The sequence below is a fragment of the Eulemur rufifrons genome, chromosome 24, assembly GCF_041146395.1.
Source record: "Eulemur rufifrons isolate Redbay chromosome 24, OSU_ERuf_1, whole genome shotgun sequence".
In the NCBI taxonomy this organism is placed as follows: Eukaryota; Metazoa; Chordata; class Mammalia; order Primates; family Lemuridae; genus Eulemur; species Eulemur rufifrons.
Genome location: NC_091006.1, coordinates 21,754,975 through 21,780,403, shown reverse-complemented (window position 1 = coordinate 21,780,403; position 25,429 = coordinate 21,754,975). Strand labels below are relative to the sequence as shown.

Sequence of the window (25,429 nt, the reverse complement as noted above, 5' to 3'; positions counted from 1 at the left end):
GGCAGTAAAGAAATGCCTTTTGTCTAGAATCCCCATAGTTTAAAATTATCTTGTCTTATTTTCAAATATTAGGATTTAATAAGTGACACAGCTTACCAGATCTGCTCCTGCCTGAAGTAAGACATCTGCTACATCAGTATGACCATTTTCACAGGCATATGTTAGTGCTGTATCCCCTGTTGCTGTCGTTGCATGAACATTAGCTCCTGCAGTAGTGTTAACAAAAAATATATAGACTTACTTAAACAACCAAATGATATAAATTATGGATACAGAAATTTCTCTAGATAAGCCATATCTTCTCAAATCAGACAAATAACCTTATTCATTTCTAGAAACAGAGAATATTGTCGGCATCTTTAAAAGCAAAAAAGAAAAAGAAAAAAATAATTACAAACAAAACTGCTTGAAATTAAAGCTGTAAATACAACGAACATCAGTAAATTATTCAGATTACATACATATTACACTTTTTACACATATTCATTGTATCATAACATAAAAATATTTGCATACAACATTTTTACTTAATTATGTAAAAAACTTCTTCCAAATGCAAAAATGCCTACCTGCAGCTAATAAGTATTTAACTAATTCCAAATGACCCTCTTGAGCAGCTTCCATTAAAGGGGTAGAACACCCTAGTTCTATATCAGCTCCTGCCTTAATTAGAAAGTCTGCCACTTCCAGGAAGCCTCCACAGCAAGCCAGAGTCAAGGCAGTTTCTTGAGTTTCTTCTGTCTGTGCGTTGATATTTGCTCCTAAAATAAAGATTCTGATTATTTAAAGAAAGTCATTAACTTATTCTAGAGATAAGCAAAATATGATTGTTTCATAATAAACTATATCTCAAAAATGAATGTTTGGTATCACTATACTAAATAAGAAAAAGCCTCTCCCTTACTGCTGAGGCAGTAAATAAAACCACATCTACTAGTCCACATTTGATGTGCACAGCTGGAGTGTTATTTATGTAGCCAAAAGTTAAAAGCAATAAAAAGGACTCAGAAAAATAAGCTACATCCCCTTATAATGATTCAAAATGATGATAAAGACATTGACAGTGATGATGATAGTAATAGCTAACATTTAATAAGCACTATTTGCTAGGCAATATACAAAGCAGTTTCCAAATTGTTTAGGTATTACTATCAGCTCCATTTTACAGCTAAGGAAATTGAGGTTAATTAACTTACCCAAGGTCACAACATTATCACCATCATTACTACTACCACCACCATAGCTAATGCTTAAAAGGCACTGTATGACAAACACTGTTCTACAAGCTTTATACGTACGTATTAACTGTCACAACTACTCTACAGATGAGAAAAACTGAGGCACAAAAGGTTAGAAACTTGCCTAAAGCTACAAAATTGGCAAGCAGTGGAGTTGTGATTCAAATTTAGTAAGTCCTCTCTAAAATATATGCTTTTAAAATTCTAGTCAATATTACCTCTAAATAAAAGTTTTTTTAAAAAGTGTCGTTCCTCTTAAATTTGTCCCAAGAAAAACTTTATTACTACTAAAAGAAAAATAAAATCAGGCTACAAATACAAAGATGGGAGATTACTCCTAAACTTAAGGTATCTTAAGACAGTAAAGTAATTGTTTCACTTTTCCCAAAAGAAAAGTTTACTACGTACTAAAGCTCCTTGACAGCTTCTGATGTGCATTCTTACACTCTCATCAAGTTAATTCTTATGGCAGGGCTTCCCACACTGTTTTATGAAACATTAGATCTATCAAATATTTATTCATAGGTATTCTGCCCCCAAAGGAATTAATTCCCTTGATGTATTATCTTTAGAAATGTTGAATCTCTCATACTACCCCCCTACTTAACCAACAAGTCTATGCCAACTCCATTTCTGTTTTTTATTCACATAGCACATGATGACTGAAAGCTCTGTATTTAAAAAATCCATCTGATTTTGTTTAGCACAGTATGGAAGCTATTTTCACAGCAAATACTTTATTATTAGTTTAGGTAACAAAATCTCATTGCCAATCTACTAGAAAGATAAAACAGTGAAATTCAATTTTATAAAATTATACTGTTAGGTTTTATGCATTAATACTTCATCATCTTGATTGACATGGTTACCTTGGCCTAGAAGTAGTGCCACCATTTCTTCATGTCCTTCACGAGCTGCTTCCATCAGTGGTGTATAACCTTCATCATTGACCTCTTCCAGGCTAGCTCCTCTTTCAATAAGTAAAGCCGCAAGTTCCACATGCCCACCACATGCAGCCAAAGTCAACGGTGACTCAAATGAATCAGCAGGCATGTTCACTTGGGCACCACTGTCAAGAAGTAACCTAGCTACTTCAACATGGCCATCCTAATCATAATGCAATTAAAAGATTGAATCAGCACCATTAAAAAAAACTTGAATAATTTAAAGACTTCTCAATTACTATTTAATAAAGTTTATTGATCTCCATTGAAATAAGAATTAATCTACATTTAACAGTTGAGTAAATCAACATTTATCATATTCTGCCTACACTTTTAGTATAAAAGGAGGAAACAGAGGCTAATAATTTAAAATAAGTAGAAAAATAATACCTTCAATCAAGAAATTTATTAATCAGGAAAGAAAACAGTATATAAAATAAAAGACTACTGTGAGACTGTAGATAATATGAACACTGCATGGTATAAACTTAAATGCTAAAGAATAAAGTTCAGGGAGGGAAAGTAGGATTTTCATAAAAATCTGTAAACCTATGCACACTTTTGATTATGTAAAAAATAAAAATATAACAATTTTTAGAGATTATTGGGGGATTCATGATGTGTTAGGGGAACACAATATATACATGGTATTTTGCTGTTCATCACTTAAATGCCAGTGAAGTTAAGAAAAAGAAAAGAAAGTTTTCTTATTATCTTCTTTCTCTGTTACTGGTCACTCTTTCCCACAGCTTTCCTAATTACTGGCAACTTCATGGCTCTCTTTTTCCTTCTTTTTTAACTTTGATAATTTTTCCCCCTTCTATATATTACCTCACAGCCATTTCATCTTCCTTTGAACATGTCATGCCCATTTTTGCCTTCATGCCTGTCAGATTACACAACTCTATTGTCTTATTGCTGTGGTTACCTTGCTATTTCTTCAATCTCCTGCCTACGTAATCAACTCCTACAATTCCATTAAGTCCAGTTGAAAATTTGAATATTTTAGCAAGCCTTCCAAATGTCTGGCCCCCACTAATATCTTTCATTTACTTAAAACATGTACTTCTGGTGTATGTTGGTTAGTTCTACAGAATATTCCATTTTAATTTCTTAATCTACACATAGGCTATTTCCCCAGTGGGGGGTAACAAGGATGATTAAATACCCTTATCATGGGGAAATGTTAAAACTATTACATTAATAGTATTATTGATGTGATTTACACATATTACCTCAGTTAATCCTCATAACAACCCCAGAAATATTATACTCATTTTGCAGGTGAGGAACTCAAAAACAGTGAAAGAAACTTGTATTTGTTCAAAAATGATTTACTAAAGCAAACGCTAAAATGGCAATAAGGAAAATAATAGATAGATAAGTTTTAAATGACTAATTGTTTAAAATTTAGTAAATAAAATTTAACATCCTTTCAATAATCATTCTCTGAAGGGAAGCTGATACGAGAAACTTCAAATTCCTTTAGGGCCTTTTCCTGCTTTGGGATGTTTTCCTTGTAAAACCATCTATAATCTCACTCTGATCCACCTCTGTGTCATAAATCATAAATCCAGATACAAAGGTGTAAGAGTACTATTATGACCCATTCCTAAGTACAAACTCTAAAAAAAGAATCCAGGGCTCAGAAAAGACCATGACAAAGAGGAAACTATGTAACACAATTAATACTCTACTTTTAAATTATTCTTTAATTAATTTATTGGTTTGAGATACATGTATTATATACATACTCTGGATTACATTTTCCTCTTTAATAGCCTCAAACTACCTTCAAAAATGTCACTTTTGTGCCAATTAGATAAAACCAATATAGAGTTATATGAGACTAAGGGAAAAAAAAAGCAGGTAGCACTGTAAAGTTTCAGAAAGCAACTCTAATAGAAGTTAATATACAATTAACTCTGAAAACTACCAATAATTTAGATAGCCAAAGTCCTGCTCCACAATAAGGTTATGATAAAAAGAATCTTAGCACCCAAGGAAAAGGCACTCATTGTACATTTGCTTTCTTTCTCTACCTAATATATAAATATATTTCACATACGTATTTCACCAATCTTACCATGCAAGCCTCCATTAAAGCAGTGTGCATTTCATCTGTTTTATGCTCTTGATCCGCGCCTGCTTCCAAAAGAAACCGGACCATCTCTAAGTGTCCTAAACCAAAAGTGTACAAGATTACTTAAAAATATTTTATTATTCATAAAAACATTTTTAAAATTACAATATTCTTAGAAGTTATATTTAACTCACAGCATTAAATTTATAAGCATAATTAAAGTCAACTGCAAGCCACCCCCAACTGTCAAACATAAATTATACAAATGATTTTGATGTTCTACTCCTTATCCCATTGCCCTAAAAACTGCTGCTACTAGAACCCCTACTACAGGTGAACAAAGATGCCATTGAAATCCAACACATACACTATCCCCTCTACAAACCTTTAAGAGCCCAGGCATGCTATAGTTATTTTATCCATGATATGGAATAAACTAGCTTTTATACACAAGTAGCTTGGAATGATAATCATTCAAGTTACTTCTATGAGGAAATGTGTTTTAAGTGCCAATAAAAACCCCTTTTAAAAACAACCTCCTTGTAAGCTAGCAACTCCACATATAAAAGCTTCTTGAAACCACACCTTTTAATTTATATTTATTTGGACATACACATACATATATACACAGATACACATATATTTATGCAGTTTCAAATAAACCATATGCATCAGTTCAGATAAAGATACCTTACAAGCAGTTAAAATGCAGAAGACAAACTATTAATATCATTTAAGAAGGACTTCAGATTTTATGCAAGAAATAACAGAAATATGACTTCTTTTTTTTCCAGCCTTATTTGCAATGAACTACAGTCATTTGCATGAACTACAGTTAACTGAGGGGAGGGGAGGATGGATAGTGTAGTCATAGGTAAATAGTTAAAATTTACTTTAATGAGTAAGTACAGTATCTGCCACATCTTGTATTTGCTAACTGCCTACCTCCCTTTTCCTCTCTTACCATTCTCTCCTTCCAACTATCCATATTAATGCTCAGTCTCATCCTGAGTTCTGTACCTTCTCCATCTCCTCATTAATCTACATCCTAGGAGACCTCACCAGAAATAGAGGAAAGGAAGAGGGTTCTTGGATCCCTGGGAATAACAGGGATGTTTTCCACCAGCTCTGTTCTCTATCCAGCTTCTAATTAAAGCCTGCAAGCCCCAACCTCAGATGCCCCTTTGGAAAGCAGGCTAGGGCTACAAGCAAAGGGGAAAATAAGTAGCCCCATCTCAAAGCTTTCTGGCCAGCTGGGACTTAGGAGTGAAATGCAGCCAGTTCAGGATCCACAGGTATTTGTGGAAAGAGGAGAGCGCTACCCAATCAGCCCACTCCAAGGTTTAATACCTCTCCTCCCAATGAAGATCAGCCTCTGCCTCATTACCAAAGAGGGCTGGGGAAGTAAGGGACCTCAGCTGTGCTCCCTATATGAAACTATGTTAACATCAGATAATCAAAAGCACTTTAAATAAAACATATTTTTCAAATTTAATTTAAATTTTAATCATTTTTCCATCTAAGCATTATTTTCACATGTTTTTTAAAGGAAATTATTCCAAAAGACCTCACACAGCCTTGGCCACTCTTAAATAGAAGAAAACAAAACAACATCAGCACTAGGACTAGAGTGAGAAAATCAAAACCCAGGGTGCAAAACTTAAGGAGGCACAAACTCACAAGCTTATGCAAGTGAAGGGACAACCCTTCAGAATGAGTGCCTCCTTAAATTGTGTACTAGGCCTTAAAAGAGGTTTTTCTTGATGCCTCAGGGTCAAGAATTTATCAGTTATTTTATGATACAAATATGGCACAGATGCAGATGATGTGAAATATTGAAATGAATGGCTATGAAGACACAAAATCTCATGACATTTGCTTTTTGTTGTTGTTGTTAAACAAATGTAAAACATCTTACTTTTGTAGTCATTTATCTGTAATACATGTAGAGTCTGAAAAATGTTTGGAATCTAGAGCATTAATTACCTGCAGACCAATATCTTTCTAAGCAATTTTCTGGTCTGTTGAAAGGAGAGCATTTTCTGTATTATCAATATTTTCAGGTTGGTTGACATCATTTAAAATATCATGTACACACTCTATACCAAGCAAAATATTCCCAACATTCGAAAGCAGTATAAAGTACAGTTTATATTAAAATAACTGTCTCTGACAAAACAACTGAACAAATTGTAATTTTTCATTGATAATATTTATAATGTTTAGTCTATATTTTAAAAGTTTATGTATTAAACATGAACCATGAAACACTTAAAAACACTTATTTAATATTTAGTTATATACTATACTGTTTTAGCTTTTATTTTAATTTAAAAACCAGATCATATAAAATAATTATAATTTCATGAGTTCAAAACTTTGTTTCAGAAAAGGTTTATACTGTACCTTTGTAACAAGCTAATGTAAGGGCACTCTCTTTAAATTCATTGGAATGCGTATTAATGCCAGCCCCATTTTCTAGCAGCAATCTGGCTACTTCCACATGTCCAGCACTTCCAGCTTCCATAAGAGGAGTGTGACCATTTTCATTATGGTCCTCAATACTAGCACCGGATTCCAAGAGCACCTTTACAACATCTACATAGCCTCCAGCACAAGCATATGTAAGTGCTGTATTGCCTATTTTAATGAGGAAAAAGAAAAAGACATCAATATAAAATATCAAAATAAAAAAAAGCATCTAATTTGCATTAAGTAAACTGAAAGACTATAATCAAATAAATACCAAATAATACATTTCCTATGTTTTTATATCAAATACATTTTATAATCCTTTCCTATTGCATTTTATCTTTCTGAAATCAACTCCCTATCCTTCTTTTCCATTTAAAAACACAGTCAAATACAAATGGAAAATCAGATACATTTAATCAAGACTGTAGAGTTGCAAAAGAACTGAGTGATTCTTCCCTGAAACTAACTTTTCCCTTTCTGATGAGAAAAAAGTTGCTTATTTTAACTTTAATCAGAGAAATATTTCACAAGCTTTATTCTGTTATTTTTATGATTTTTAACCTAAAATTATTCATGATACAGACATCTTATACCATTCTTTTTAATCATACATACTTGTTTTCACTACAATTTCCAATATCAGTTAACTGATCAAAGTTCAAGTACTTTCAAAAACATTCTTTCTTGATGATAAAAATTTCCCATGTTACAAGCAAAATCAACTTTCTGGATAAAATGAGGATTTTTAAAACTCCTTCAAACAAGAACATGTAGACCTTAAAAATGATTAAAAACATCTAATAAACTTGAAAAATTTAAATAAAAATACACAAAATATGTTTTCATATAATTTTAGAACTTTTATACAAATCCATCTAGGCCCAAGTTTGGGGGGAAAAAAAATTATTTTGACTAAAGTAATACTCTTGTATAGCACCATGTTTTCATAATAGTAATACTTTCTTTTCCTACAGGCTACAATTTAGCAAGAAAAGGGAATGGTGGACTGTCCCTCTGTTCCATATTCTTTTTTTTTGAGACAGAGTCTCACTCTGTTGCCCGGGCTAGAGTGCTATGGCGTCAGCCTAGCTCACGGCAACCTCAAACTCCTGGGCTCAAGCAATCCTTCTGCCTCAGTCTTCCAAGTAGCTGGGACTACAGGCATGTGCTGCCACGCCCGATTAATATTTCTATTTATTTTTAGTTGTCCAGCTAATTTCTTTCTAATTTTAGTAGAGATGGGGTCTTGCTCTTGCTCAGGCTGGTCTCGAACTCCTAAACTCAAACAATCCACCCACCTCAGCCTCCTGCAGTGCCAGGATTACAGGCGTGAGCCACCGCCCCCAGCCCTGTTCCATATTCTCTTATTTTCCCTATCTTCTCTCTCCTTCTCCCCTAAAAAACCTGGGTTTGAGAGCTGTAGCCCACACCTCTCCATTTCCAAGAGGGTGGTCCCACTAACTGGGTCAGTGTTTTAAACTAATCTAAAAGAATCTTAAAAAGCAAAGTTGCCCTCATAAACAAAATAGGAGAAATTACATTAAAATATATTATATATACTTCAAATCTCATATACAGACTTAAGCAGATGTGTGGCATTTCTAAGAAATAAGAGAACTGATCACAGTCATGTGAAACAATTATTACTAAAGGATGTTACTATTTAGCGAAACTGAAAAAGAAACGTGCATGACCTGTTGAAGACTGTGCATTGACATCAGCTTTATGAGCTAGCAGCAACTTCACAATTTTGACATGTCCTCCATTAGCAGCAGCCATTAAAGGTGTAATGTCACCTTTGATTCCCCTATCTTCCACATTTGCATGCATTGCCAACAAAACCTTATGAAAGAAAATGAATTTTAAAGGATATTAGAAAACGATAATTTCATCAAAAAATTTTAAAGAGATATATTTACATAATATCCACCTAGTCATATTATAGTAATAAAGCCAATAAGCACACAAAACCTATCTAACAAAAACTATTTGTTGAAATGCTAAAAGGGTTTATTTTATTATTTCCTTACTAAGGAGGGCAAATTTAAAAAAAAAGCTTTATTTTCATAAACAAACCTGTGCAAGCTCATAGTATCCAGCAGAACAAGCTAAACAAAGGAGGCTCTCCCCTTCCTCGGTATGTTCATTTACACTTCGCCCTTCAATGAGGAGCTTTCGCACAGCATTTACATCACCTTCTGAACAGGCTTCTGCCAAACTGCGGCTATGATGGGAAGAATACTGTTAATATCAGGATATAAGAATATTAAAAAAATGCACAGCGTAAGCAATGGTTTTTTATGTCAACCTTGACAGCAGTGCTAAACAAGAATGATTAATTCAATATGATTCATAAGAAAATACTAAAAATGATTGAGTTCACTGAGTTTTAATCTACATAGAAATGACACTAAATTAAAATTATCAATATTCCTAACTGTTTTCAGTTATGCAGCTGAAAGTCTAATTTACTGTTGAGTGGAAAAATAACATAAAATTATAAAATATAAAATTTTATAGAAATCACACACAAAATACAGGCTATAATTATATTTCTTTTTTCTGGTCACTAGAATATTTTTACAAAATTTAATTAAGAAGTATAAAATGGACAAAACTAGTACTAAATACAAAAACTTATATGAGTCCTTCCATCAAGTAAAGGGAAATCAAACAGAAAAGATGGGGGAATGTAGTATTAATAAATAAATAACTGATAGAGATTTTAAAAGAAGTATTTATTTATATTTTAGGGCAAGTCTCAAAAAATATAGGCAAGGAAAAAGCTGAATTCAAGAAAAAATAGAGTAGAAAAAGTGGAGTAACAGCCAATAAGACTGAGACTGAAGTTTTTGCCCTGTAAACCTCCCGTAACAATTTTAACTACAGAGATTTCTAAAGATTCTCTTGTTTTTGGATAAAATTCATTCTAAAACTAAATCCAGGGCTATTAATATTTTCTTTATTTCAAATATAAGTCAATTCTTATATTATTCTCTTGAAACATGGCCCTGTCACTTCAGTTATTAATGGCACCCACTGATAACCACTTTTCTGTACCTCTGTTACTACCACCACCTAGATTTAAGACCACGATTTTTAGCCTAGATATGGCAAAGCCTCCTAACCAGTCTCCCTGCTTTCATCACCCTTGCTCTCCCCTTCAGGCTCTTTTCAACAAGGCAGCCAGATAGAATTATTTAAAGGAAAGTAGATCATGTCACTCCTCTGCTCAGAACCCTCCACTGGTGTCTAATCTCACTCGTAGTAAGAGCCAAAATCCTTACAAGACCTACACAGTGGCAGGGTACCACACCCCTCTTTCCTTTTACCTCTCTGGCTTCATTGCCTATTCTCTCATCCTTATTCTTTCCACTATGGCCACACTGGCCTTCTTACTATTCATCAAACATGCTAAATAAACTCTAACCTCAAGATCCTTGAGGTTATTTGCAACAAAATATTTGCTGTTCCTGTGCCAAGACAGCTTCTCTCCTAGACATAGCTTACTCCTTTACCTATTTCAGGTCTTTGCTAAAAAGTCATATTTTAAGTAAAGACTTTATAGACTACCCTATTAAAAATACAACATGATCTCTGCTGTGGTTTGAATATGTGTCCCATCCAAAACTCATGTTGAAATTTAATCCCCAACGTGGCAGTATTGCAGGGTGGGGCCTTTAAGAGGTGATTGGGTCATGAGGGCTATGCTCTCATGAATGGATTAATGGCTTAACGGGATCATGAGAGTGGGACTGGTGGCTTTATAAGAAGGGGAAGAGAAATCTGAGCTGGCACACTCAGCCTCGTCACCATGTGATGCCCTGTGCTGCCTCAAGTCTCTTTGCAGGGAGTCGCTACCAGCAAGAAGGCTCTCACCAGATGTGGCCCCTCTATCTTGGACTTCCCAGCCTCCATTAAGTGTAAGAAATAAATGCTTTTTCTTTATAAATTACCCAGTTTCAAGTACTCTAAGCAACAGAAATGAACTAAGACAACCTCCAACCCAAACACTGCCCTTCCTCACTTACTTTTGTCCTCACAGTTCTTATCACTGTGTGCCATACCACACATTTTATTTGTTAACTGTATTGTCCCCTTATCAAAAGTGAAAGTCTCAATCAGCACTTAATAAGAATGGCTCTCAAAAGTTTCTTTAAATTTCTCATTTTGTAAGACACTGACAGTTTCTAGATACGATACTCTCTATTTAAGCAAGTTTAGGACAAATCCTTCCCATAAGACATTTATTGTGTTTAAGAGTATACCTTTTGTCTCTTTCAATGTAGTGTCACTCTCCCTCTCTCTCTCTCATTCTTTCTCTCTCATCATGCATATAACCACCCTCATCTACTTTACTATTTGGATTTTTCATTCAATTTCCATATAGCTAGTGTTTGCAAGCTTTAAAACAACCTTACAGGATCTACTTAAGCAACAGTTGAATTTCAGAACTTGTGAGGAAAGGGCATATGAAATCTGGCACATGGCACTGCACTTAAATAGTAGAAAATCTGGCACATAGCACTCATATCACTTAACTCTACCATATTTCTCAAGCTTTGTTGAATAAACATGATTATGCCAAACACGTTCTATTGCTTTTCTCATCAATTCTAATATTTTCTTTAAAAAAATCTATGACTTTTTACTTTTCTATTCTATTTCCTGTTTGAACTAGCTTCTATAGCCCCTCTAAAGTGTTTTCGATTTTCTCTCTTGCCAATCTCAGCAGGCACCATATGAAAAAAAAATCCAGAAAATATCAATAATATTATAGGCCAGTAAAACTGAACATTAACTAAGAAATAGAACCCAAGGTTAACTAAAGAAGGAGAGTCTAAAGTAAATTAATGAAAACACAAAAATCTAGATGAATTAAAGACTAATAAAGAGCCAAGGAAACAGCAAATTCATGCATCTGTTAATATTGTACCTCTCTTTTATGCTCTTAGATGATGTTGCATAAAAATACTATTAGACGAAAGATAATGATTCTTTTCTAGTTGCTTCCTTGGAGTTTCTACCCATTTTACAATATACATCCACAACAGCATTTGTATATGAGATGGTATGATTTTTACTGTATTAATATCATCAGAAAAACTGAAAATACCAAGTCACAAAATATTTACTGAGTCCTTACTAATTATAAAGTACTATATAAAAGGAATTGTAGGAGATACAAAAACCAAGTCGCTGGACTCACTTACATTCAACCTATAGGAACTAGATCTATGATTTTTTTTTTTTTAACTTCATGAAACAAATAAATAAAAGCCCCACTCTTTAAAATGGTCCAAACTATACACATGAACTGGAAAATGGCATGACTAATTGAAAAGTATTTACTTCTTTGCTCTAATACATTAAAAAAGCCCAAAATTTAAATAAGCAAAAGATCTGTTATAACATATTGACTAAGAATTAAGTCTTGTATTCAGACACTGGTGCTCTGCCACTTGTCACCTATTTGATCTTGATTAAATTATTCACCTTTCTTCAGCTGTCCACCTGTAAAATGGAAGTAAAAACAAAACCTATGCCTTAAAAGACTTTTGTGCATATAAGTAAGATGTCACATGTTAAGTAAGTAGCACAGTACCAGGTACAAAATAAATGCTCAGTAAATGTTAGCTATTTTTATTATTTTTAAGAAAATGATTTCATACTGATCACAGGAAAAATGTACCTACTTGTCCGACTGCCCTGCATTTGCTGTGCTTTCAGCTCTCATACGGGTAAGTGCAGCAGCAGCTTCATCCAACGCACAACTAACAGACGATGTCAACCTCCGGAGCACTTCAGGATCTGCAAAGGCTTTACCATCAGCCGTGGATAATTTGCCTATTCCTATTATATTATTTTCACACCAATATGGACATACCCAAAAGGAGAAACAAAGCAAAATTCAAGTTACTTAAATCTATATATTATATGTTAACAAATAACCTCCAAATGCTACAATGGACGTATATACTGTCAAACCGGCATCTGTTGAGAAATCACTCTTCTCCAATTTTCTAATAATGTTATTTCTTCCATGTGATTTATAAGTACTTGATCCTGTGACCCTCTGGTGCCAGAAATGGGTCTTTGGCCTACAATGGCACAATTAGGAGTCCTCACTTAAACTTTTGTCATATCTTTGAAAGAAGAACCTATGTTCAAAGTTTGCTAAATTGGTAAGATGTGAGTCATGAGCTATTTAGCCACTTTTATTGCCACATACAGAAAAAGGCTGCCCAAAATAAAGTCAACATACAGGAGAGCAGAGAAACAGAAAGAAGGAGACAGAGTCCTGATAAAATTATTTTTGACTCATTGACGCCAGCAGTGCCAGAAGCCAGCATCATCTCTATGCTTTGGTAAATCTCCACTTTTGCTTAAGAATGTTTAGTTGGGCTATCACTTGTGACCAAAAATGGCCTAAAAAGGCATTATACATTATATATAAAAGATAAGCTATATATGAGTACCTCATTTCAAATTAATTCCTATAACTTACTACATATACTCAAAATCCTGTCTAAACACATCTGAAAATCATTCAGAACAGCAAAAGAAAAATAATGTTATAACAGATATGGTTAGTAACCATCTGCATGAAACGTAATTTTTTGCCTTTCTAGATATCCCTATAAAGCAAGCTTGCCTCTAACCTTTATTCCTTTGCACCACCATCAGTGGTGCTTAATCCAAGCTGCCCACCAGCATCACCTGTAGTCCTTTTCAAAAATATAAATGCTGAGCTCTCCATATCTGGAGATTTAATTCAGTATGTGGGCTCTACGCCTTTAAAAGTGCTAAGGTGATTCTGATGCACAGTCAGAAGTAAAATCCTTTACCTCTAATGTTATAATGGATATTATATAACCCTGACATTCAACATGTGGTCCACTAAATAGAAGCACTGCTATCACTTGGGAGCTTGTCAGAAATGCAGAATCTCAGGCCCTAAGATATACTGATCCAAAACCTGCATTTAAAAAAAAAAATAGGGCCGGGCGCGGTGGCTCATGCCTGTAATCCTAGCACTCTGGGAGGCCAAGGTGGGAGGATCACTTGAGGTCAGGAGTTCAAGACCAGCCTGAGCAAGAGCGAGACCCCGTCTCTATTAAAAAAAAAAAAAAATACTTATTTCTTCCTTTTTTTCTTCTTACAACTTACTTAAAGGAGGTCTGAAATGCAACAGAAATTCCATCTTTAATAAAACTAGGAAAAATTTGTAAATCTAAGTTAATATCTATGAAAACAGAGTAAATAGGAGATATAACTGACTTAACAGAATAAACTGAAACACAGCTATCAAAAGAGAAACAGGCTACAATCTCTATTAGCCCAATAAAACTCAGGGTTTAGAGGTACATGGGTGAGGCTTTGATTGGAAAACAAGGAGACTAACTGCTTGTGAGGAGTTATCAGACACAAGTGTTTGTCGTAAGCTGCAAAGCCAGATGTTATTATCTAAAGAAACCAAACCCAAAAGGCCCTGGACTAGAAGATACCAGGTACAGAAGAGGATGAGATGAGGTACTATATAAAAAATGAGGGTTACGTGAAGGTCTACATGATGAGCAGTGAGATCCTCAGTCCCCTTTCCCTTTCCCTTTCAGCTCCCAGAATTCTGGCAGCCAGGTTAATTTCCCAAGACAAAAACTGGCAGATGTGTTTCTCAAAGAAATTAAATAGTCACAGAGAAAAAAAACTAACAACATCGACATTTTGGGGGTTCTCCCAAAATGAAAGGGGCTCTGTCCTATCACTATGTGCTAGGAATTCTAAAATGTTCCCAAGATTACCCACCCCTGATGTACATACCCTAAATAATCCTTGGGACTGTGAATATGATAAGCTTTACTCCTATGATTAAGTTATGTCATAAAGCACAGTTGTCCTAAAGATAAGGAGATTATCCTGGGGGGCCTGAGGCCATCACATGAACTCATGAAGAGCAGAGATTTTTTTGGCTGGTTGGACATAAGAAAGTCAGAGATTCAAAGCACAAGAAGGATTTTACTTGCCTCTTCTAGCTTAAAGATGGAAGGAACCACTTGTCAAGGAATGTGGGCAACCTCAAGGAGGTTAGAGGAACCCCTGCTGATAACCCATAAGAAAATCAGGATCTCAGTCCTATAACTGCAAGGAATTGAATTCTACTACCAATAACAATGAACTTCGAAGTGAATTTTCAGCCACAGTCTACAAAAAAGAACTTAACACAGCTAATTTCAGCCCAGTGAGACCCTACGCAAGAGAATCTGGCCAGACTGTCCCCAGATGTCTGACTCACAGAAACTAATAGATAGAAAACGGATGTTGTTTCACACTGCTATGTTTACAATAAGCTGTTATGCTGCACTAGGAAACTAACACATACTGTACAGTGAAATGCACCAGTTGACAAAAAATGTATGAAGGTTTTCCAATGCAGTTTTTTATAGCATTGCTATTGACTACAAACAGAATGCAGGCATCACCAAACATTTAAAGGAAATCTTAAATGTAAAACACAACCAAAGTATTTAAAATGAGACCAAAATTTTAAAATGCCAAGAATTCTAAAGCTTTAGGGAAGGAGGAGTGGAAATATGTGGCACAGAGAGAGTAAAAAGTCATAAATAAGCATGGCACCAAACTTCTCAACTGCACCACCAGAAATTAGACAATGGAGTGGTAACTCTGAAAGTGATTTCTAAACTAGAATTCTATACCTAAACTATCGAGTAAGAGAATACTAAGAAAGGCATTTTCAGGTAAGTTCCCAAAAAATTTCATCTCTCCAGCATTCTTTCCCTAGAAAGGTATTAGATATCTAAACCCTGTTCAATCTCAACATCACAAAAAGAGAAGCAACCAGACAATAGTACCTATGTGATACATAAAGAAACACATACCACCATGAATGACTAGCCAGAAATAGAATAAATCTGAATCTGCTCAAGTGTCTGGATATGAATTTATAGGAAATACAATACACAGGGGTGTAACTGGCAAAATCCATAAAGTGGGACAAATAACTCAGTTTCTTTAACAAATAAATAGGAAAAAAGGGAACTACTGTAACTGAAGATACTTAAGAGAAATAATTACCATTTAAAAATATGTGAACCTTGTTTGGATCCTATGTCAAATACATCAACTGTAAAAAGATACTATGAAATAATTGGGGAAATCTAAATCTGAACACTGACAGAATATTTCATGATAAAAATTACAATTATTTTTTCTTTAGATGTGCAATGATATTATGGCTATATTTCTCTTCAAACATTTTTAATTTAGAGATACATACTGAAGTATTTATATATGAAATGATGATGCCTAGATCTGCTTTAAATTAATGTGGGTAAAGATGTCAGCAAGGTGGTAATGAGTAAAGATGAAACAAGATTGCCTATACAATAATGGCTATTGAAGCTGGATGATGGACACATGGAGAGTACAATTCTCTCACTAGGTTTGTGTGTGAAATTTTTCATTAAAAAAAGGAAGAAAATAAAAAAGGAAGGGAGAGGAGAAGTGAAAGAGAAGGAAGGAGGAAGAGAAAGGGGGAGGCCAGCTTGTTAGTTACTGTAAAGTAAGCAAAAAAAAAGGTAATAAATACAGAGGTGAGAAAAATGTGCAACTATTAGCATCCTTTCAGCTGAAATCTACCAATATTTCCAGGTAGCATCTTTGAACCTGGTCCTGTCTCTTGGGGCCACAGAAAACAAATATCCCTCTTCTATATGATAGTTTTCTAGGCTGAATAACACTATATGCAATCTTAGCCTTCCTGTCTTCGGGGGAAATATTCCCTGTTCCTCTTATGATGTATTAATATTTTCAAATAATTTCATAATCCTCATTTCTCTCTCATAAACTTCTATAGCAACATCAAATGTCTGGCAGATGGTAAGTTATGTCTCTACCATTCTGTACAAATAGTTCTCTATACTCAAAAACGGGACCTTGCACATGCCCTTACTATGTTTCAGGTCAAGATCCCTTTAACAATCCATTCTAGAATCTCACACAAGATAGAAACCAAGTTTTACCAAGAATCCTTCAAATATTTAAATGCTGTGTTACAAGGTGTTTACTGAAACGATTACTAAACAGTAACAGGTGAGTTTTATGCTATAATAAAGTAGTAGTTTACATGCATTGCAAGTTCAATAGATAGTGTATCTGGGTTCTTCAACTATGAAAAATTATTCTTCATATGGTTTTTTAAGTGATCATAGAGAGTCAGAGTTATTATCCCCCTTTACTTAAGGGGTGTGGGGGTGTGTGTGTGTGTGTATGTATATATTTACATATATGTAGTGCTAAATCTTGGGTTGTGTATATAATCCCTAATTAAAACACTGTTCCCACAGGGACAATGTAATGATGATACACTATACAAAAATATAATGATTCACTTTACAAGTTTTCAAGAGACAGTCTATAACAAAAAACTGGAGAGAGGGCATTATATACAGTCAATTCTCATAATTCATTGCAATTATGTTCTGTGAAGTTGCCAGACACACTGAATTAGTGAGTACTGTACTGAACCATTACTCCTGGGAGAAATACAGGGTTAAGTTACTGTAAATCTCTGGTCATATCATAGTCATTAATACATAGCCTGGTTCTATGTGTGTTTCTGTTTAAATACACCTCATTTAACATATATTGTTGATTCAGTAACACTGAACTCACAGCCAGCAGCACTCTGTATCTCATGCCTGAACAAAGCTTACCTAACACATGCATTTTTCCCATAAGGCACATCCCTTTCCCCGTAAGGCACAGCCATCTCATGCTTAAGAACACTGGACAGTACTTCAGCATTATGCTCAGGGGGCCATTTTAACACCTTAACTGCCATGTGAGTCATTTAACTCAGACTAATTTTGAGCCTGGGGACTCCTAAAGCAAAACCTGAGCTAAACCCCACAGTTGGTTTGTGTAAAGCTTACTTGTTGATGTTCTTGTTACAATTAATATTGACAATTCTTAAAATGTGTATTAAATGAATAGAAGTCAATAAATTTCATATTTCTATTTGTGTTTACCTTTAAATTACACTTAAGCCTGACAAGTCAAGAAAAACACTTTACACTCATGAACTATTTTTCAAGTTTTCACATTACTTTTTAAATTGCTAATTTTCAAGTTTTTATATTACTTTTTATTGAAAAAGCACAGAAAACAATAAAAAAATTTTTTTCATTAAATTAGAAAGGATCATTTGTTTTCAAAGTTTTTATTCTATTTTTATAATAAAACACCATGGTCCCAAGGAAAAATTTCTTTTTCTAGTGTGGCAGTCAATGTGTTAAACAGTGAATCAACAAAAAGTACAAAAATGTGAAAAATGTGGCACTAAATAGACTGCAAAAGGACTCTTGTTTTATGAGAACTAAAACAAGAAGGTTCAACCTTCCTCAGCCTCAGCTGGGAACTCAAATGTCTTGCTGCTCTGAGCATGTCCATGAAAGACCAAAAGTGCTGATTTTGGGGTTACAAATACATTTTAGCAGGTAGGCAAACTTACAAATACAAAATTCATGAATAATGAAAATAACTGTATAAGAAGTCTCTCTTTATAAGGTCAACTGTAGCAGGTGGATTTTACTCTGGTAATGAAAATTAAAATATGCATTAATAAAATGCTCCATGTAATTCTCTAAAAAGCAGTCAATTAACCTTTATGAATAGTATCATATACTAAATATCCAAGATGATTCATTTATAATAGTTTTGGTTAGATTTATGTATAACTTTGGACAATAACTTAGACTTAGTACTATGCAGTTTGTAGACATACCTGCAGCTTCTAGTAAAGCTTCCAGTCTAGCCTGTGTTTCTGGATCTACTGTCCTGAGGTCTGCACCATCAGCAGTACCTGATAACAGCAACTTGGAAGCCGTTTCCAGCATTGGATTTTCCAAATCATCCTGATCCAAAATGAAAGACTCCACCTACAAAGCAAATACAAAAAAAGGAAGGAAAGGGAGAAACAAAGAAGAAAGGGAAAGAGGGAAGGGAAGTGAACAGAAGAAAAAGGGGAGAGAAAAAATATTTTAACATAATTATCAATGATAAATACAATGCAGCCTTAAATGAATTCAATGAGCTATCTAAGCCCATCGCTTAACTAAAGAAGAGAACTACATTTATAGAAGAATTTAAGAATTTATTACTCATAAGCAATCTAAATTTGCTTACTAAAATCTATGTATTCTTTTTCATTTTTATTTGGTTATGAGATATATATGAGGTTATAAAGTTAATGCTTAGGGTGTGAAACCTTTGACTTTGACAGAAGACCTAAATCAGCAGTTTTAGAAAATTTTGCTTTCAGGACTCCATTATACATTTATGAAGTATTGACCTCCCAAGGACTTCATATAAGGGACATATTTATTGATATTTACCATTTTAGAAATTAAACTACAACATCAAAAATTCACATTCATTAGTATCACCACTTATTTATCAGAAAAGTCTTTAAGTACTGGAAAGCTATTAAGCTTAGGCAAAAATGAGTTCCAGAATTCTAATTTGTGTGGAAAACTTAATCATTGGCAACAAATATTGTTGATCGCTTTCCTTAAAGTGATAGGCTCACTTCAATCATTTTTAAGAATGTTTGCCACATACCCAAGTTTAACAACTGTAGTTTTCAGTCATACGTTACAGTAAAAGTGACATTTCATCAAAAAAAAAAAAAAAGTGGTTAACGTCATGTCTCAAAATATAGCACAAGTGCTTTTCCTCCAAACACCATGCTTTTGTATATGCAGAAGTGCTTTATCTGTACTTTCCATTTTGTTATACAGAGCAATATTAAAAGCACATACATTCAAAAGTGGAGATTTCATAAAATTAATAATTTTATTGCTACATCAAGAACATTCTTAAAGTGAAACTGGCTTTTCATTTTTTTGAACTTCAAATGCACGGCAATAAGAAATATGATAAAACTAGTATAGTTTGGTACCATGGCCTGGATTAAGAAGCCAAAAAGTTTTACCTACCACTGCTTTTGCATCATCAGATGAAAATGTCAACACTGTAAAAAACGCAAATAACACCTTACTATTATGATAACAATAGTTTTGACCTCTTGGACACCCTGAAATGGTCTCTGGTACCCTGAAGGGTCTACATGTCATAAGTTGAGAACCACCACAATAAATATACCAGGTACAATTTTTAAAAATTTAAAGAGTTAAAAAATAACAAACTTCTAAGACACGAGGAAAAGTTCTGTTTTGACATCCCTTAACACAGTGCCACTTACAAATAGGTACTAAAATATATTCTTTTGTTTGCTGATAAAAATTAATAATAATTATGGTAATATTAAATTATCACTAATATGATCAGAGGAAATTTATCTCCCAAACCTAAGGTACTTCTAACATTGTAATAACTAAAATAGATATAAAAGTAATTAATAATCTAGAATACAATCACGTTCATGCCTAGTATCCAGAAGGTCAGGAAAAAGAAAAACACCTTAAGGAATAAATTCCTAACCATCTTAATACCAGAAACTCTGTATTATTCCATCTTTGAAAGCCACCAATCAAGTAACCAGGCATACTACTATATTTAATCAATATATTTAATATTAAATGTTAAATTTGGGAAGAAATAATATATTTCTCTCCAAAGTTCCATTAAACTAAAACAGTTTAATATGAACTAACATTTGAGATTTCTAATATTTCAAATACAAATAGTCACAGAATACTCTGAAAATAGTCTCCATAAATATTTTTTAAATGGCATAAACCTTTACAGTACTTTAATCAATCAATAACAATTGTTAAGATGACGTGAAGATGGAGATAAGAACAATTTTTTAAAAATTTTAAGTTATTTTTAAAGGCAGTAGCAAATATGATAAAATATAAATCTTATAGGCTAATCACTTTAGGAAGATTATAGGAGAAGTAGACTTCTGGGCATGGTTTGGCCTTAGCAATGTGATTCAAAATTATAGCAGCAAAAAAAGTCTTCCTATTGTCAAACATGGTCCAGAAATTAATCTTTCTAAAGTTGTTTCTCAATAATATTTTCTCTGTTAAAATATCTACATCATTTCAGTTCAGTAAGAGAAGACTAAGTAAACAAAATAAATGTAAGAAAATAAACATGGGTAAAATAAGATGAAAAATTAAATAATATAATATTTTAAATTAAAGTTTTAGAAAGCAAAAGACCTCAAAGAACAGTATTTAGTTAATTGCCAAAGTAAAGGTCAGAGATGGTAAAGCTGTTCAAAGAAGCCAATAAATGCAGAAAAATAATATGAAAGGATTTTGATCAAATTACCTAATTTGTGTAAGAGAAGAGGAAAGAAAAAAGGAATATGGCAGACAAGTATAAAATTTCTATGTGATAGATCCGATGGTTTACTGTAGGAAAAGTCAGAACGTTAGAAGTTAGATCATAGAACGTATTAAATTCAATCAAAAGTGATTTTCTGACATAAAGTCCAACCCTACTGTCTAGAATTTGTACAAATGAAAAATCATACAAGGTAGAAAGTATATAAGGTAATGGGAGAAAAAAAGAGTTATAAGAGTTCAGAGAGGAAGAAGAGAACTTCCTTCTTTAGTATCAATTCCTCTCTTTCCAACTGGAAAGATCTTGTGCTACATTATAGAACAAGTGGAGAAAGAGTGACATAAGGAGATGCAATCTTATAAACACACAAAAATAAGTAATCCCTTATTAAAATCTAAACCAAATTATGGCCTATGTGTCTCTACCATATCCCCAGTTGAAGTAGTTACAGATTAAAAATTGAAATGCATTTTCCTTTTGAAAAGTAACTCATGTTTATTATATTATTTAAAAATCATTTTGAATCACAACCAAGCTATGGAACATAAAACACATTAAAAATGGTCAGAATAAGAAATTCAAATAAATATTTTAAAATATTTTCTTTAAATGAAATATATAAATAACTTCCATGAAGAGAGAAGAAACAGAAGAAAAGGATGTCCTTATTAAATTTATTCCAAGGGAAAAAAGTCTATCAAAGTTATAAATATTTAAAGCTTGACAATTTAAGTTATATTTAAAGTATTAGATGCTTTGTTTTGACCAGCTGGGTATTTTACAAAATGATACTTATACGCATCAAATTCTTATCTAATATAAAGAAACCATCAAAAAGCAAAAGCCTTAGAAATCAACAGGTTCATTTCATTGTTACAGATGAGAAAACAGAAGCACAAGGATCCTTATTTAAATAGCAGGTTTCCAATATCTAGCACTAAGAGACCAGTTATCCAATTAACTAGCTCGATATTCTTTCCACCAGAAAATTCAATGGTGTAATAAGGAACTGAATTTTCACATTGCTCTAGAAAAGGTGACTTTAAATTCTACATTTAGGGATCAGACTATTATCACCTGAACTGATTGTTTAATTACTAAAAGTCGGACAATCATACATTATATACCCCTGATTTATGCAACATAAAATACACAGCACCTCCCATGAAGTATTCTTGACACCCCCCTAAATAGACAATAAACTAGTAGAGACTTTAAACCTTTAGAAATAACTTCCAGCATACAAAAAATAATAAGGCAATATAGGGACAAGATAAATCAGTATTTCTCATTGTAGGTACTATTGACATTTTAGGCCAGATAATTCTTTGTTTTGAGGAACTGTCCTGTGTACTTTAGAATATTTAGCAGAATCCCTGGCCTTTACTCACTATATACCAGTAGCAACCCTCCTTCAGGTTGTGACAACGAAAAGTATCTCCAGACACTGCCAAAAGTCCCCTTGGAAGAGAAAAGAAAAAACAACAACTATAACAACAACAACAAACCCTAGGGGGAGTGAGGAGGCTGAGAAACACTGAGTTAAACTGAAGCTAAACATACAACTTTAAAACGTGGAACATTTTACAGTACAACTAACCATTTTCTTCAAATAAGTAGAATGGTAGCAAAAAATTTTTTTTAAAAGTTAAGAATTATTCTAAATTCTCTAAAGACATAACCAGCAAAATAATATAGAACTCACTTAAATCCTAATTCAAACAAACCAACTGTAAAAACTTCATTTTTGAGATAAGTAAAGCAATCTGAATATGAGCTAGGTATTAGGTAATGTAAAGGAATTGCTCTGGTTATGTAAGAAAATGTCCTTATTTTTTAGATATGCATACTGCAGGATGTAGGAACAGTGTCAGAAACTTGCCATAAATCACTTGAGGAAACAAAGCTGTGTGGCAAATTCTTGATAATGTTAAATCTGAGGTATAGATATATAGAGGTTATACTAGTCTCTATACTTCTGTGCATGTTAAATCCTTTTAGTTTTGAAAGACTAAAGGTGATATTTACTGCAGAGGCTGCTTTTGAAAAAAAAACTTTTTTAACAGTAATACTTAGATTTCTAAAGTAATTAAAAATATTTTTCACTTGCCCCCCCAAAGTAAGCCTGACTGAATACAAACACTTAATAATAAAAACCAATGTCTTTTAACAATGGTCAGAACTGAATGGATTTGTTTATACCATTAGTGGTACTCCAAATCCTTCCATACTCAAAATACAAAGTGACGTGGAAATTTGGAAATGCAGGGCCATCAGGACCAACTGATTAGCATTACAAACTACTCCTCAAAATAGATACATAATCACTGCCATTTTAAAGAATAGTTCCTTCTGTAGTCTAATAAACTAGTATTTATTCCAAAGGATAAGGAAATAGTATATTTTGATTAACTGGACATCATGCATACAAACTCCACAAACATCCAGCACCACTTACATGCTATACTCAAAATAGCCACTGGAGACTATAAATACAAAGTGATTTTATTATAATCAATGTCTTCCATAAATACAAAATATAGAAAGGCAACTGTATGTGCAGCAACTATCAAAAAGTTTGAAAAACAGCACTTAAATTGATACTAATGCAGTGGTTATACAGAGGAAGATGAAAATTCTGATTGACAGTGGTAAAAGGAATGACGCTTAAGAAACATGGGGCCTTTCAATATTGTGCTGAGAAGTTCAGAATTTATGCTGTAAGTTACTGAAGGATTTAAGCATTCAGGCAAATAATCAGTGTTGTAGGAAGATAATTAGAAACCATGTAAAAGATGGTTTTGGATAGATGTGACAACGTAGACAAAGAAACCAATTAAGAATTTACTTTGGTATGTCAAATGCAAGGTTACATTAGGTGAGAATGGGAAAAAAAGGGTCAGTTTCTGAAGACAAACATACTTTAAAAAATTATAATGCTGGCAAGCTCAAAATTTGGACTTCCTAACATTCAACACTCTCCATCTCCACCATCTCACCAATTTACTACTGTTTTTGTTGTTCTGGAAACTATCCTGTCCATCTATCACTGAATTTCAAGCTGGTGATCTAAATCTTAAGCTGATAATCTACATATCAAGAAAGGTTATCAAAATCTTGACTATATCATAAACGTTTTTTAAAACAACAAAGAATTTCCACACTTGCTCCAAGAAACAAAGGTATCTTCAATCCAAAGTTTGCCACACTTAAAATGTTAAGATTTCTTAATAAATCCAGTCAATGCAGAAAAATCCCCCCAAAAGGATGTTTATGATAAAGTTTTTATATTTTTTCTGAATTTTACTTTTAGTAAACATCAGTGTTTGATTTTTATGGCCAATTTTGGCATTTCAATGACATAAAATGGATTTACAGACATAGATCCATAATTAATACCACTTTACTTACAAAAAATAAATTAGAAACAACATGACCTGAGGCCATCATTGTGGACTGAATTACATAACTCAGATAACTTATTTAGTGATATTCAAAACACAGGCTATGTAAACATAATTCAAGGCAACAACAGTTTCTGAATCTTGGTATTAACTTATCATTATGAAAATATCTTTTGCGTAAGAGAAGATATTAAAAAGCTGCATATAAAAAGGTACATACAAATGTTAAGAAACTAACTTAAATCTATTTGAGATTTACCTTTACAACAGTGACTGAATGAATTCTTAATAGTTTATATTATGTCTTCCAAACAAGCCCAGAAAAATATGGTTACCTGCTCTTCCTAGTTCTTTGAATACTGATAAGCACAAAAATAAAAATAAATAAAATAAAAAACTTTCATAATTACTGAGTTATCATAATTTATTCTCTTTCGCACATGGCCCTGAAACCTAACAAAAATTCTTTTGGTCTATACTTTTTGTAGTCTTAAATAAGGGAAAACTTAAATAAGGGTAAAATCTACAATCCTTAATAAAGAGTAAATTTATTGCAGAATCTTCAGTAAAGTCACAGAGCACTGATTATGTTTAAGGTTGAAATCTTACAAAATGAAGTAAAATAACCCATTTAACGAAATAAAGTCTTTCTTCCTTAAAAAAAAATGTCAATGAACAGTATGATTCATTATGGTATGCTTAGATGAAAGTAAATAAAACTAAAGTGACTCTGACTAAAGATAATTTAAGCTTTCAAAAAGTCTATAAAAGGCGGGGTATGATGGCTCACACCTATAATCCTAGCTCTCTGGGAGGCCGAGGCAGGAGGATTGCTTGAGCTCAGGAGTTTGAGAGCAGCCTGAGCAAGAGCAAGACCAAGACCAGGTCTCTACTAAATATAGAAAATATCAGCCAGCCTGGTGGTGTGTGCCTGCAGCCCCAGCTACT

At 33.4% G+C, this 25,429-nt stretch overlaps 1 protein-coding gene across 4 annotated transcripts in view; it reads right to left on the bottom strand.

Moving 5' to 3' along the window:
• ANKRD17 (ankyrin repeat domain 17) overlaps nucleotides 1-25,429 on the bottom strand; it is a 149,521-nt gene that overhangs the window by 61,208 nt on the left and 62,884 nt on the right. For all 4 annotated transcript variants that reach the window (XM_069458213.1, XM_069458215.1, XM_069458214.1 and 1 more), the window contains exons 2-10: nucleotides 18,544-18,697; nucleotides 12,437-12,593; nucleotides 8,817-8,964; nucleotides 8,435-8,582; nucleotides 6,672-6,905; nucleotides 4,269-4,363; nucleotides 2,108-2,345; nucleotides 570-761; nucleotides 97-206 (exon numbers count right to left, since the gene is read on the bottom strand). In XM_069458213.1, coding sequence (XP_069314314.1) covers nucleotides 97-206; nucleotides 570-761; nucleotides 2,108-2,345; nucleotides 4,269-4,363; nucleotides 6,672-6,905; nucleotides 8,435-8,582; nucleotides 8,817-8,964; nucleotides 12,437-12,593; nucleotides 18,544-18,697 — 1,476 coding nt within the window. The remainder of the gene's footprint in view (nucleotides 1-96; nucleotides 207-569; nucleotides 762-2,107; nucleotides 2,346-4,268; nucleotides 4,364-6,671; nucleotides 6,906-8,434; nucleotides 8,583-8,816; nucleotides 8,965-12,436; nucleotides 12,594-18,543; nucleotides 18,698-25,429) is intronic.